Genomic DNA, 15,883 nt, shown 5'->3' with positions numbered 1-15,883 from the left:
GGATTTTAAGGATAAGGTTTAGTACAGTTCTGATCTCTGTAGATAGGTCTTTTTTCACCAGAGAGTCCCTTAATTACTGCATTGGGAATCAGAAACAGAGCCCACAATAGGAATCCAGCTCTGCCTAGACTACTGCTCTGGGAATTAGAACTAGAGCCTGCATTAGGAGCTGTGTGGGGCATTTTGTTAGGGTGGGCTGTGTCCCATTGCAGTCCAGTGTGGGAAGGGGTCAAGGACGACTCTGAGCTTTCTGACAGTAGCTGAAGGGAAGAGGGAGTGGAGCCAAGTGAAATGGAGATGTGGTGATTGATGCAAGGGGAGGAAAGAGCAGAGTAGACAAGATGGCAGAGAGATATGTGGTGAAGCAGGGTGGTTACTGTGGGATGGAAGGGCAGTTTTCAGTGTTATCAGCATGGAGGTAGGAAGAGAAGCCATTTGTGGGGATCAAAGGACCCAAGATGAGGGTGTAGAGAGAAAAGAATTATACAAGTCAGAAAGTCATTTCAAAGGATTTTACACAAGGGATTCTCTTCATATCTTAGAAATCCACATTGTTCAGTCTTTTAACAGACAGCATACTTGTTACACAGCTGTTTCTTTTTCTGTTTTAATATATTATTATATGATTTTACAGAATCAGCATTGTTTGGAGGTCTTCTGGGCAATATGAAAATATTGCACGTTATTGACATAAGCACTTAAGGCACCTTCTCTCAATCTTTTACAGAACAAAGAGTTTGTTTGCCGTGGACATGACTATGAGAGACTGGAGGCTTTCCAGCAACGCATGCTGAATGAGTTCCCCCATGCAATCGCCATGCAGCATGTAAATCAGCCAGATGAGACCATCTTTCAGGCAGAAGCCCAGTGTATCCAGATCACTACTAGAGCCCCAGTACAATCAAGGGTTTAGCTGGTTACATTCTCAGAACGAAGTAATGTATTGTGACTGGTTTTGAAGTATGCTCTAGTTTCTAAGACAATAACTTTGGGAAGGTGATTTTTCTGGATCAGTTCTTTTGGCTTTACAATATTCCAGGTAATATTTTGACATGCTTCAGAAGGAAAGTAAAAGGCAGTGAAGAGAGCGTATTGCCACAAAAGAGGAAGATTTGTGTTATTAGTAGTGTATATGGTTGCTTGGTACAGTATACTGTATCTACGTGATACTCAATGTGATTTAAACACTTTTTGGCATAAAGCCACTGTTTTTGCATTATTATTGCTAAACTGAAATGATCACCATATCTAGTTCACCTTTTATGCTGTCATTAGCACAGGCAAGAGTCAATCAGAACAGTTGGATCAAATTTATGTGGAAAAAGTTTTGGCAGACACCAATATTGCAGTATAAAGCAATAACTGAATGTGATTATACTGAGTTTTAGAGTTTTAAAAAAAGTATAATAGTACTTAATCCTGTGCAATGAAAGATGTTGTAATGCACAACCCAAAATTAAAAAAGATTTTAATACATTTTAGGCATAAGTCCATTATGGTAATACAAGCAGACTGCCGTGATGGCTGTAGAAAAATAGATGTGCTTTGGGTGCAGAAGTGTTCCCCTGAGTGCATTTACAGCAGACAAGTGTGGTCTAATAGCATTAACATAGTAGTTTGTTATCCTTGTTCACTGTAAATCGTTTAACTTATGTCACAGGGGTCTTACAGCATCCAAGTCATATTTATGTTTTGTGAATATTTAGGGTAGCATGATGTAACATCTGATTTAATGCTCAGCTTCCACTCCTTATGCCTTGATATCTCTGTGTGGAAAGTGAATAACACATTCTGCTGCAGAACAAAGAAGAAGCTGACTTTGAGGAATGTTTTAACACTTGTGAACTATCTCAAAGTCACAGCCCCTTGACTGAATGCGTGCAGATTTGCAGATCTATGCTGTAAGTCCCATCCCAGAGAGCCAAGATGTGCTGCAGAGGGATGGAGTTCCAGACAACATTAAGAGTTTCTATAAAGTCAACCACATCTGGAGATTCAGATATGACAGACCTTTCCATAAAGGCACAAAGGATAAGGAAAATGAATTTAAGGTATGGTACCAAATGCTGTCCCATACAAAATGCTGAATCAAAGCTTGCTACCTTATACTTCACACACACACATTTGTTTAAGTACCTTGTCCCTTCATTATTAAAAGTCAATTAAAAGATTAAATTAATATAAGTTGTTAAATGAAGGAAGTTGTTTTTTTAATCCTGGTTTACATAACTGAAATTCCTCAAAAACAAGAGTAATGTGCAATAAGCAGCAGACTTACATTTACTAGCAATAGCTGTAAAAATCATTTTCTGTGCATATGATGGCATACAGTATCAGGAGCTTTGTATACATATTTAGGTTATTCGATGTCTGCATCTGGAGGCTCCCAATAGCAGTTAAAACACGTGTGAATAGAATGCACAGAGGACACAGCCTGCAGTGTGGGTTTTGATGTGCTTTCCTGTTCTTGTGATTGCAGAGCTTGTGGGTCGAGAGAACCACGCTCACTCTCGTGCAGAGCCTCCCTGGCATCTCACGGTGGTTTGAGGTGGAGAAGCGAGAGCTGGTGAGTGCAGCCTTTAAAGCCACAGGTTTCCTTCCGTGTTCATGCCTTGTGACTGTGTTAACAAGTTTTGCCTTACCTGAGAATGACAGTTCTAAAACAGAGCACCAGCAGGAAAAGTGTTTAGCTCAGCACTTTCCTTTCAATATGGAAAATTGTGTGTGTGCAAAAATGTGCAGCTTGTGCAAATAAAGCTTTTTTTATATTCAGATGTGAAGTATTAAAAATTCAGACACCATACTGGACACAGGATGCAGGATACAGGAAACAACACCACAAGCATGGCAGGTGATAGTGATATGAGCGCAAGACACTGCTAGTAACAGCATGCACAACTAAATGAAAAGAAAAGAGAAAAAATATTTACTAGAGATATTGCTCTATTTCATTTAAAAGTAGAGAAAATAAAATAGAATTGGAGACTGCTTCAGATAAAAAATGTCCACATATAAGCATGCGTCGGTTGTAAACGAACAAGTAAATGTTTATTTCATGCTGGAAAGAGAAAAAAGGAAATACAGCGTTTTCTTTTTGCTGTGGAGGCTCCACATCTGAAATGATGTATTTCTTTTCTTCTTTTTTCAGCATGGAATAAACCTTTATAATATGAGTTATATTTTAAATTTATTCATGGTTAATTTCATGACTTTGGAATCTATCTGTTCATATCTTCCAAACTTTGCTCACTAAAAAAAATTACAACCTAGTAATAAAACCCCATTTTAGATTTGAATTAGCATAACGAACATAAGTGAAACTGACCTGCCTATTAATATGTTCCTATGTTTGCATTACCTTCCTATCCATTGATGCTGAGGGGTACATGATTATTGAAACTGTCCGTTTAATGATGATGCAAAACAAGAATGTGTTGCTCTGATGTTGACAGGAGGCTTCACAGATTTAAAAAAATCAGAAAACCATACATTTTATACAGAAAATATTGATAAATAATGGACACATTTACATTTATGTAGCAATTCTGATTAAAAAACAGTTCACTAAACAGTTAGGTTACAGATGAGGAGAAGAAATATATAGCCTAGGTACTGTACATCTCCATTTCTACACCACAGAACAAGTAAGTTTACATAAATTAGAAGTAAATCACTGCATGTAATTGATAGTCTACTGTGTGCCCTTGGGTGTAAAACCACAATGATCTATTTAAGTCATTAATGGTGGTCACTGCCAGGAATTTGGTGCTTTTTTCCCTGCTCTTTGAACTTTTTGACTACAGTGTCGACTCACATTGTGATAAATTCCTGTAAGGGCCCTTGTGTTTCTGGGTCTTTTTCTACATCTTTTAACCCTGCTGTCTGGTTTGGCTATCTACTGAAGTGTGTTTGCTATTTCATAAGTGCTGATGGTTGGGCCACCTCTTCACACTTGTTTGTACCAACATCACCGCACTTATTTGTACCAGCAGGTCTCTCAACTCAAAACAGCGTCCTTGTTCAGGAATACTAGCGGTAATTGTAGACCTGTTGTGACATTTTAAAAGCATTTTTTTTAAAAGTACATGGGGAAAAAAAATAAAAAAACACTGCCGAACAGAGAAAAAAGTTATACATTAAGTAGAAAATACAATAAAACTAATTTGGAAAGCTTAAAAGATCATTTCTGATACAAATGACTTGGTAAAGCCTTAAAGCAAGTGTTTACATTATTTTTATGTTTGGTTTGTCTTGGTTGGTATTAAGTGGTATCATTGTCATCCTTCATTTAGTTGTTTATATTCTGAGAAAACATACATAGCTGGTCTATTTCATTTTTTAAAGCCTATTGTGCCTCACTCAAGTTTTTATAAAAGGCTGTTTGGCTGTCCGTTTTCATTATGAATAAAGGATTTTCACAGTAAGATCAACAAATTAAAAAACCTGTTTTCTGTAGAGTAAGTGTCAGAAGTGATTTATATTTTCTACATGTTTCTTGGTTTTTGTTGTTTAACAATTAATCAGTCCTTTCCCATAGCTGTGAAAAGTCCAGAATGATTTTACATCAGACTTTACCTGTGTTGAAGAGGCTCTTGTGTTTACAAAAGAATGAATAAAGATCAGTGAAGGAGGCTCGGTTGTGTTTTTCAGATTGAGATGAGCCCTTTGGAAAATGCTATTGAGGTAATAGAGAATAAAAACCTGCAGCTGAGAACACTCATTAGTCAGTGTCAGGCTCGACAAATGCAGAATATCAACCCCCTCACAATGTGCCTGAACGGAGTCATCGATGCTGCTGTCAATGGAGGTCTTGCCAGATACCAAGAGGTAATGCCGTTGCAATAAACTCATAACATTTATGGATATGCTAGTACCACTAACGATTAGAACAAGGGGTAATGGAGGACTGTATATAACCCATTCCAGGATAGACCTTCTGATTATATAAACGGAAGACCAGATCTGGGCTGTTGCCCTAACATTGTAGTTTGTGAGCTCGAGTCTTTAAAAATTGCTTAGCAACTGCACATTCTGTACTGCAAATTGTGATATGTATTTTTATCCAAGATTTTAAGAAAATCAGTCGGAAGCCTGCCACATTTATAGGGGTCACCTCACTGCCTGCTTGCCTCCCACAATTTTTACCAGGTGATTATTCAGTGCCGCTCTGAGAATCACAGTAGGCAGTAAAGTGGATTTCAATGCCACCAGCAAACTGGATTGTTAATCAGATCACTATAATACACATTTAAATGTTCTGTTGATGAAAGTTGCATGAATCCGACTGCATTATTCACAGTAGCATTTTTATCTGTCTTAGGGAATATTATTTTATATAATTTTGCATTTTTAATATTGGAAAAGTCATTGTTCCCTATAGTGATCTTTTGAATTCCAGTAAGTTGACAGTTTTCAGACATTAGTGGCATATGTCGATCATCATGTGCCAGTGAGTAAATATTGATTTTACTTGAACATTGTTTTGTTTCAAGCCAGTAAAATAATTTTTGGATTGTACTGGAGCTAACAGGATTTAGTTCATTTTTGTTTATTACACTTTTTTTGTTTTAGATTAAGAGAAAACAGTTAAGTATAATGTAGGAAAATGTGCTTGCCAGGATAGGCTTTGGTTTTCCACAACACAGTACAGTAATGGATAAAGTGGTTAGAAAATGGGTGAATGGAAAAAAATATTTTTCTTTTTTTTTGTCTCCTATGCTGGTATATTTGAACTGCATCAGTGTAGTCCAATGCACAAACAAGGAATTTAGAGTTATCTTTCTACTTTTGACTTTTTCTATCATTGAATATCCTTCTTATAAATTTAATGTAATCCTGTCAGTTCCTCTCGTATTTTTCTCTGTTAATTTGAAACCCTATTTGGCTCTTACAGTCTTATGTATACTTTTTAAAGATTAGAGATTTTTTAGGAGCTACAGTGACTTTAATTAATCCATTTTGATATGCTTATTTTCAAGTCTTCTGAACATCATTATTAATTTTCTATTTAAATGTTCCTAGTGCTGAAATCTGGTTAATAGTCATTCTTAAAATTAAAGCATTAATACTTCAGTGCACATCAATTAAGCTGTGAGTTCCGAAAACCAAAGTGGAGATATTGCTTTAACAATGCTTTTTTCATTATCACATTTAATCCTTTTCTTCAAAGCTGTTACAGCCTTTTAAATTCTCTGGGGCGGTTTTGAATCTGTTTTGAAAAACAATGTAAGTGGCATAAACCGTACAATTACAGCCAAAAGATTCATACAAGTCATTCCCTAAATCAAAATGAGTCAATGGTTTTAAATTAGTCAGTGAAAACTGCAATGAGCACAGTAGTTCCTCTTTGTTAACCTATTAAAGCATTATTGTTTTTCATTGAATGTCATCTCCTAAAGCCTGCTAAGTGACACAAAGCACTGACCTTGGGAGAAATGTCCGACACTTGAATGGCTTATCCTTAGTGACATTCATTTTGCTTAATTCTTACTATGGAACAATTTAGATATTGGTGGTTATTAAAACAGGAGATTCAGTCCTTCACTATGTTCATAGTTCCTCAGATAAATCCCTTGTATAATACACTGTGCAAAGTATTACATCTTTGGGAACATGAGCCTTGAATACTGAACAATAAATCTTTGTAAAGCCTTCTTCGGGTTTTTTTTTTCAGGAAAAGAAGGCACTATTCAAATGTTTTCTTTGTTGTGCATTCCGCTGTACTTTTTTAAGTTTTAGGATGATAAAAACGTGTTAAGGGGGGTTAACTAGTGATGGCAGAGCAGATTTTATCCAGAGTTGTAGGAGGCTGCATTCTATCATTTTGTCTGGCAGCAAAATAAAAATCCTAAAAATACGAGGAATATTGTATTCTATTATGGTATCACTACAGAAATGAATACATAATTTTGTCTGCATTTTGCGAATATGTAAAGACACATGTAGAAAGTACTGAATTATTTTGTCAGGTGTTACTAACTGTATATGCAGACCTTGACTAAGTGACGCATTAAAGGATACATTACATGTTAAGCAAATCATCTGTTCGGCTCGTAACTGTGCTGCACTACATACTGTAATTTTTCACAGGCATTCTTTGTAAAGGACTACATAATAAATCATCCTGAGGATGGAGAAAAGATTGGCCGGCTCAGAGAGCTCATGTTTGAACAGGTAAGTGCACAAATAACTCCTGTCTACACATCTTCTGATTATAAAAACAGAAGAAATGTATTTGGGAACAGACAATTTTATCTGTGAAAGTCACACCTATTTTTACTTTTTAAGGCACACATACTGGAATATGGGTTGGCTGTGCATGAAAAATTTGTTCCTCAGGACATGCGACCTCTACATAAAAAGTTGGTTGATCAGTTTCATCTGATGAAAACAAGCTTGGGAATACAGGTAACTGATCTCTTCTGCTTATTTTTTTTAATTTATTGAAGTGCAAGGATGCTGTAGGCAAGAAAGAAGGAATTATAAATACCAGAAAACAAATATTTGTGTTGAAGATTTAAAAGACTAATGTGTACAAAATATATAATTGTTCAATGGTGTCAGTCTATTTTTCTCTTTGTAGAATGAGGGTACTGAGACATCATATATGTTAGAAGTAATATTGACAAACAAAAGAAGGACAATGCTCAGGTCTAATGGATTAAATAAAATAGTTGCTAACAATGTATTTTATGGCTTGTAGGAAAGGCAACTGTTAGATTTTTCACTTCCACACCTTTTTAAGTGAGCAACACAATCTGGAACACGTGCACCATTATGTCTCCAAACTTCAGTCAAGTCTGTCTAGGGCAGAACAACATTGCACAACGTTGCAGTCTTCCAGCATGCGTGTGATCCTCATTCAGACAGTAAGCTGCAGTCTGTCTGCTGATGCGGGAGGAATGTCTTCCTGGAATTCCTGTGCTGTAACCAACATTATGCAGAGGGATCAGATGGATGCAATGGTCTTGAGCCAGTGTGATGACACACTATCTACTAGAATGTAGCCTATTTATTCCATAACTGTTTTCTAGTTTCTCAAGACTAGTCTTCTGACTGTTGAAGTAGAGAATTTCAATTTCTAGCCAGCTTCTCTGAAGAGAATGTGCCTTCAGTCATGCCGATAGCAACGAGGTGATCTTTATTATAAAAGCAGGGAATAGTCGTAACTTTTGCTGTTGTTACATTAAATAGTCATGATTTTTTAATTGCTACAGTATGTATTCAGATTTTTCATCAAAACTCATTTTGGAAATTTAAACACACCACAAATACCAAAGATGGAGCACTTGGAGGTTTAATAAAATCACCTGACTTGATAAGTATTTTGTTATTACAAGGATCAATACTACTCAAATCAACAGTCATTTCTTCTCATTGCAATATGTATTTTTTTTTAATGTTCATGGTGAGATATTCATGTAAAATTTACACTTTTATGTTTGATAATTTCGGAAATGAATCAGTGTAAATTTTACATTATATTGAAACTCTTCTAAATGTCTCTTTCCTTTGGCTACTTAGGATTTCCCGGCCTATGTACGTGCAAGCCCTATTCATTTCACCAATGGTAGTCCACGTATATGCAGGAATTCAGTGCCTAACGCCATAAGCCCAGATGGTGCTAGAGTCATAGCAAGGCGCAGGTAAGTTTCAGTACAATATTCTTCAGCCTCATTGACAGGATACATTGACAAAGACAGTTGTAGGATAGTGTCCATTAGTTATTGATGTGTTCTGAAATAATTGTTTAAACATCTAAGAAGGTTTACATAATCTATTTCTTAGTTTTGTTTCTTTTTTATTTACTTGGTGGCTCTATGAAAATATTGTGCTTGTGAATTGATCTGTTGAATTTATATATGTGCTTTGTTGCATATTGTCCCATTCCTCCCAGAAGCATTGGAAGGTGCATTCAGTTCTATCTCCCTGCTTTTCTGGTCAAACAAAAGCAGTGAGATATTGCTTAGGCTTTAGCCTAGAGATTTGTGTGCTTTAATGTTTTAAGTTGTATAAATGGGGGATTTATACAAGATTTATGAGGATAAATGTTCTGCTTCCTAAAATAGTTACAAAAAAATCTAAACCACAGATTTACAGTATGTATGGTTTATTCTTATATTTACATCAATTAAGAGAGACATTCCTTAAGTGGGAAAACCTTTTCTGATTTAATTATTTTAGCCCCCTAAGCTACCCAGCTGTCAACAGATACTCTTCATCGTCACTGTCATCTCAAGCCTCTAATGAAGTCAGTAACATCACTGGACAGTCAGAGAGTTCTGATGAAGTCTTCAACATGCAGGTAAAACTTATAGTAGGAAGGAGGGATTATCAATTTTTTTTGTTTTATACTTATCTGTTTTTCTGTATTTACAATATGCAATTACACTCCCTGGTTTCTACAAGACTTAGCAAATTTGACTTTATGTAAAAACATGCCGTGGGTCCCATAATAGCATTTTCTAGGTAAGGAGAGTTTAAGTTACATGTGTAAAGGGCAAGTACAGTAGTGTAACAAGTTCCTTTGCAGGTGAATAGCACAGAGCGAGTGTGATGTGTCAGCACCACACTTTATTTTTACTTGTGGTGTGGTCTGCATATTATCTTACATTTTTGCACTCAAAATAACCCATACTGCAGTCATGTCAAGGAAGCAGCCATGTAATTTTATTTCTCATGTATTTTATTTTGTGTTTAATTATTGCACAGTACACCGTAGAGTAATGAAATGTACAGTTTTTTAAAATTCATTAAAAGGCATTTCTTATTTTACTTTACTGTATATTTTGAAGTGTATGCTATAACTGGTGTTTCAGATATTTTTTTTATTCATCATTATTTAATTTTTCTCCCAATATATAAATGAAAGAGGTTTCCTCTCTCTACAACATGGACTGCTATCCGCTGCTACATTCTCTCTCTTGCTCTCTGCCCCCCTCCATCATTAGCAGCACACCTGTTAACCATAAAAGGACAACACACCCTGAGTGAGCCTGTAATCCTGCTCTCCTGTCCCTCCTTCCTCACTCTCAAACACAGCTGGGGTGAATAAGTGAGGATCATTGCAGTATCATGAACAGTAGTTCTCTCAAAAGCTAGGGAAGTGTCCCTTTCAACTTTCCTGAGATTCGGGTTACGTAAAGATTCGAGGAACTGATTTAAAAGGCAAATAAAAAGAAAAGAATGGATACAAGTTGGGCTAGTCCAATGTTGACATTTTACAAATATTTTTTGTAACCCCGAGACTGGGTGTACCAAATGACTGTGTCTGCATGTGATATTATTTTTTTGTTTTTTAGCCAAGTCCATCTACCTCAAGCTTAAGTTCGACACATTCTGCCTCTCCGAATGTGACCAGTTCTGCACCGTCTAGTGCTAGAGGTATGAAATCTTTTTTTAATAAGACTCAGCTAATGTAAAAAGTGGAATGGCAATAGTCCCTATGAAGCTTTTTATATACTAAAACGGATACTAAAAAGATACATTGATTACTGTCAGGTGTTCATTGTAGCGGGTGAGAGTCCACATCTCAACACAAATCATGATAAATCACGTACTGTACACAAAAAAATCTAGATATATTTGACAATATACTGCACAGTTTACCATTGGTAATTAGTTAAAGCTCTTCCACAATGATTAAACAAGCAAGACAGACAGAATAGAGGAAGTGGCATCATGCATGAGGGAGAATATCACCAACCTCTAGTCCAATGTGCAATTATGTCACTGTAACTGGCAAATATGATCAGTGTCTTTCATGGGAACATTGTACCAAGCCAATGTCATCTGTAAGCATCATGCTATAACATCTGCTGACCATTCTCCATTTTCACCATTTACTGTACGTGCTTTTAGTGAGCACTGTAAGAATATCCATACCTTAAAAAGGGATATGGATGGTCTGTCATCAATGCATCTTTTTTTAAATACTATTGGAAAACATTTTCTCTGCACAGCAGAAAAACTCCAACAAAGCCACAAAACGTATAAACTGGGCATTTCTCTCAAAGAAGATAGGTACCACACCATTCAGTTGAGTTGTCTGGTTAATGAAAAGAGTCTTCAGTGTCTTAATGTATTAATGGTGGACCAAGCCAATCCTGCTGAATTATGACCAATGACTGATTCAATACAAAAGGGTCACTGATTCACTGATACCATTTCTAGGAATTTGGTGTACACGTTAAATAACCCTTACTTTATATGAATAGTAAAAACATTATTTTATATATGACTGTTGTATATACATTTGGAAATGCAGCATTCTGGGGGACAGAATTGTGTATAATGTTTCTTCCTTTCTCTGTTTTTTACTCTGCCTCTACCCCTCTCTGTCACTTTTTTCTTCCTCTCTCTCTTTCCTGTCTCTATCCTGTCTCTTGAATTCGACGAGCTTTTGGCATAACTGATGAGTTACACTGTTGCCAAAGCAGTAACAATTAACACAACATTTACAACAAAAACAGTTTCGTCTCCATATCCCTCTCTAACTCCTGTCTTTCATCTCTGTCTTCTGTATCACTCCATCTCCCTCCTCTCTCCTCTCCCTCTCCTCCCTTTCTCATTCCTCTCTTCTCTTCACTCCTCCCATTCTGTCCTTCTGTATTCTCTGCCCCCCCCCTCTCCCCCCCCCACCAAGGGTCAATATGGCCATTATTGGTTTGGCCATTTACATCATTGCTAGATCCAATGTCCATTTTTATGCTCAAGAAGGAAGAATGCGCAAAAAAACAGGCCCCTGGACTTGAGAGTGTAGGACTGACATCACAGTGCTCTGTAGGATTACATTTTTCACTGTTACCTTTTGCCCAGGTTCACCATTGCTGTCTGACAAGCACAAGCATTCCAGAGACAACTCCTGCCTTTCTCCCAGAGAGAGGCCCTGCAGTGCCATTTACCCCAACCCTCAGGATCCTACACAGGTGAGCCTGGCAGCAGCAGGTCCGGAATGAATTTCACATCAGTGTGTGAAAGCCACCAACAGCTTTTTTTATAAGAAACCTCAATTTCTCATAAAACCCCTCAGTATTTACCCCCAACCCTCAGGATTCTACACAACAGACAGCACCTTGTGAATGTACTGTATGAAAGCCACAACCAGCTTTTTTTTTATAAGAAATCTCAGTTCATTTCAGTGTCTCAGAGTAAAGACATTGGTGTTATTCATAAAATGATGTTTGTTTCCTTTGAAAGATTAAGACTATATCCAGAATATATATATAGTTCACAGAATGTTCCACTGTGTTATACCTGTACAACATAATGTGTGCAGTAAGAAGAGTTAAATTAGTTGATTTAATAATACAATTTAGATTATTTGTATAGTCTACAGCAGACAGTAGTGTGGCACAGTGGTTTGGGGATAGTAACTGGAAAGTTGTGGATTCAATTCCCAGGTGAGACACTGCTGCTGTACACTTGAGAAAGGTACTGTTCTTCACCTGAATTGTTCCAGTGAAATGCCTTGCTATATAAATGGTGCAAAAATAAGTTGCTTTAGATAAAAACATTAGACAAATAGTATTATTAGTGCTATATTGTTATTAATACATAGAAGACCTTCAAAGTGATACACATTGCATGACACTATGATGTAAAAAAGTCTAAAAGTGCTTAGACTTTTCAATTTTTTTGTATAAATACAAAATAATATTTTGTATAAATTTTGTAAGTTCTTTTTTCTATTTACCATTGGTTATTTCTTTTTTAAAATTCTACCGTAATGAGATTTGCAGTGCCAGCTTTTCCTTCTCATCACTCCAACAGTGGAAATGTGATGGATTTTTAAGGGGCAGGCATGAAAAAGATGAAGTGTGGTAATGCTAATTATACAGACAACTCCATCTGCTGGAAGACTTTTAAATGGTGCAGAGCAATATTCTGATAGCTCAGCCTGTGTTCAATCTGTACTGATAACTCACTAGATGGTCAACCACAAGACATGAACAATTTCAGTGCTAAATTCACATAAATATCCATTGGGAAGTGTTTGTAAAAACCTTGGTAGGGTATTTGTATTTTATTCAAATTAGTCTGTGGTTTAAATCTAAATTAATAGCTGTCTGTATGATCTGATAGTTTTTATTAACGGTGTTGATAAAAATGCTGCACAAATGGCACTTGTATTGCTGATAGGGTACATTTGTTTACACAAGTACCTTTTTCCAGCATTTTAAATTGATTTGACCTGCCTTAATGAAATATGGGACCTGTAAATTTAGATTATTTTTTGGAGGGCCTGTGTTCACATACTGTGTGAATTTTACTGACACCTGTGTGATGGTTATGAATTCAGATTAAGCAGGTTTTATATACTTTATACTGTATCTTTATATGTTCATATTCTTATTTTTTTTTTAGCTCCTATATTAAATTGTAATGTACTTAAGTAACCTTACCACAATGTATATGACAGGTATAAAGACTTCACGTGTGGACATTATCTTGATTTCTATAATGGATAACTGTTGTTGACAATTGGTTTATATGATGTGATCACTGATTTTCCAATTATGCAAACCAAACAAAACCGAAACCTTTAGATACATTTTTTTCAGTTTTAGAAAACATTCTTTCCCTAAAGAGAAATTTGCAAATTACATGTGTAATTGTACTTCTGTAGTGCAGATTAGCCTGAATATCAGCAACATTAGTAATTCCTGTATTTAATGTGTTTAACCCAGATAATATTTAAATACCTATGTAGCCAGAACCAGTGCCTGTGTAGCATAGTGTTCCTTGATAGCATATATTACTGCTATATTCCACTTGACCATACATAATCAGAATATGCACAACTCATAGTATTTTAATGAATAATACAATTGATTGCAAAAGTATCTAGACCCTTACATAGTTTTTAAAATTTTGTTGCTTTAAAGCTTGCAGTTATAACTCTTTGGAGTAACACTATTTCTATATACAGTGCCTTGCGAAAGTATTCGGCCCCCTTGAACTTTTCAACCTTTTGCCACATTTCAGGCTTCAAACATAAAGATATAATTTTTTTATTTTATGTGAAGAATCACCAACAAGTGGGACACAATTGTGAAGTGGAACGAAATCTATTGGATTTTTGAAACTTTTTTAACTAATAAAAAAATAAAAAGTGGGGCGTGCAAAATTATTCGGCCCCCTTGCGTTAATACTTTGTAGAGCCACCTTTTGCTGCGATTACAGCTGCAAGTCGCTTGGGGTATGTCTCTATCAGTTTTGCACATCGAGAGACTGAAATTCTTGCCCATTCTTCCTTGCAAAACAGCTCGAGCTCAGTGAGGTTGGATGGAGAGCGTTTGTGAACAGCAGTTTTCAGCTCTTTCCACAGATTCTCGATTGGATTCAGGTCTGGACTTTGACTTGGCCATTCAAACACCTGGATACGTTTATTTGTGAACCATTCCTTTGTAGATTTTGCTGTATGTTTGGGATCATTGTCTTGTTGGAAGATAAATCTCCGTCCCAGTTTCAGGTCTTTTGCAGACTCCAACAGGTTTTCATCCAGAATGGTCCTGTATTTGGCTGCATCCATCTTCCCCTCAATTTTAACCATCTTCCCTGTCCCTGCTGAAGAAAAGCAGGCCCAAACCATGATGCTGCCACCACCATGTTTGACAGTGGGGATGGTGTGTTGAGGGTGATGAGCTGTGTTGCTTTTACGCCAAACATATCGTTTTGCATTGTGGCCAAAAAGTTCGATTTTGGTTTCATCTGACCAGAGCACCTTCTTCCACATGTTTGGGGTGTCTCCCAGGTGGCTTGTGGCAAACTTTAGACGAGACTTTTTATGGATATCTTTGAGAAATGGCTTTCTTCTTGCCACTCTTCCATAAAGGCCAGATTTGTGCAGTGTAAGACTGATTGTTGTCCTATGGACAGACTCTCCCACCTCAGCTGTAGTTCTCTGCAGTTCATCCAGAGTGATCATGGGCCTCTTGGCTGCATCTCTGATCAGTCTTCTCCTTGTCTGAGCTGAAAGTTTAGAGGGACGGCCAGGTCTTGGTAGATTTGCAGTGGTCTGATACTCCTTCCATTTCAAGATGATCGCTTGCACAGTGCTCCTTGGGATGTTTGAAGCTTGGGAAATCTTTTTGTATCCAAATCCGGCTTTGAACTTCTCCACAACAGTATTACGGACCTGCCTGGTGTGTTCCTTGGTCTTCATGATGCTCTCTGCGCTTTCAACAGAACCTTGAGACTATCACAGAGCAGGTGCATTTATACAGAGACTTGATTACACACAGGTGGATTCTATTTATCACCATCAGTCATTTAGGACAACATTGGATCATTCAGAGATCCTCGCTGAACTTCTGGAGTGAGTTTGCTGCACTGAAAGTAAAGGGGCCGAATAATTTTGCACGCCCCACTTTTCATTTTTTTATTAGTTAAAAAAGTTTCAAAAATCCAATAGATTTCGTTCCACTTCACAATTGTGTCCCACTTGTTGGTGATTCTTCACATAAAATAAAAAATTTATATCTTTATGTTTGAAGCCTGAAATGTGGCAAAAGGTTGAAAAGTTCAAGGGGGCCGAATACTTTCGCAAGGCACTGTACAACCTACTTTACAAATTCAAAGCAAAAAACATAATTAAGTAAATAAGATAATAAATATAAAAGAAAAATGGAAAAGTAATGATTGCATAAGTATTCATGCCCTGTGCTATGAGAAGCCTAAGTAAATTTAGATGCACAATATTACAATATTGAAACTTGAAGACCAAGGAGGCAGAGATCAGGAGAAGTGTATCAAAATATTTCAAAGACCTTTACTATCTCTTATCGTGGTGAAGTTGATCATTAAGAACAGAAAGGCACCCAGATGCTGCCTAGAACAGGATGTTCCTCCAGGAAGGTGAGGAGGAAACTGGTGAAGGATA

The 15,883-nt window shown here is 36.7% G+C and overlaps 1 protein-coding gene across 2 annotated transcripts in view; it reads left to right on the top strand.

The window, feature by feature from the left end:
• The window catches only part of LOC102684801 (dedicator of cytokinesis protein 4), a 156,400-nt gene that overhangs the window by 127,151 nt on the left and 13,366 nt on the right, over positions 1-15,883 (top strand). For both annotated transcript variants that reach the window (XM_015352639.2, XM_006633448.3), the window contains 10 exons: positions 728-869; positions 1,885-2,051; positions 2,480-2,566; positions 4,651-4,827; positions 7,090-7,173; positions 7,288-7,407; positions 8,524-8,645; positions 9,184-9,304; positions 10,302-10,383; positions 11,818-11,927. In XM_015352639.2, the coding sequence (XP_015208125.2) occupies positions 728-869; positions 1,885-2,051; positions 2,480-2,566; positions 4,651-4,827; positions 7,090-7,173; positions 7,288-7,407; positions 8,524-8,645; positions 9,184-9,304; positions 10,302-10,383; positions 11,818-11,927 (1,212 nt within the window). The remainder of the gene's footprint in view (positions 1-727; positions 870-1,884; positions 2,052-2,479; positions 2,567-4,650; positions 4,828-7,089; positions 7,174-7,287; positions 7,408-8,523; positions 8,646-9,183; positions 9,305-10,301; positions 10,384-11,817; positions 11,928-15,883) is intronic.

The sequence above is a fragment of the Lepisosteus oculatus genome, chromosome 7, assembly GCF_040954835.1.
Source record: "Lepisosteus oculatus isolate fLepOcu1 chromosome 7, fLepOcu1.hap2, whole genome shotgun sequence".
Lineage (NCBI taxonomy): Eukaryota > Metazoa > Chordata > Actinopteri > Semionotiformes > Lepisosteidae > Lepisosteus > Lepisosteus oculatus.
This window is presented reverse-complemented; position numbering and strand designations above follow the sequence as displayed.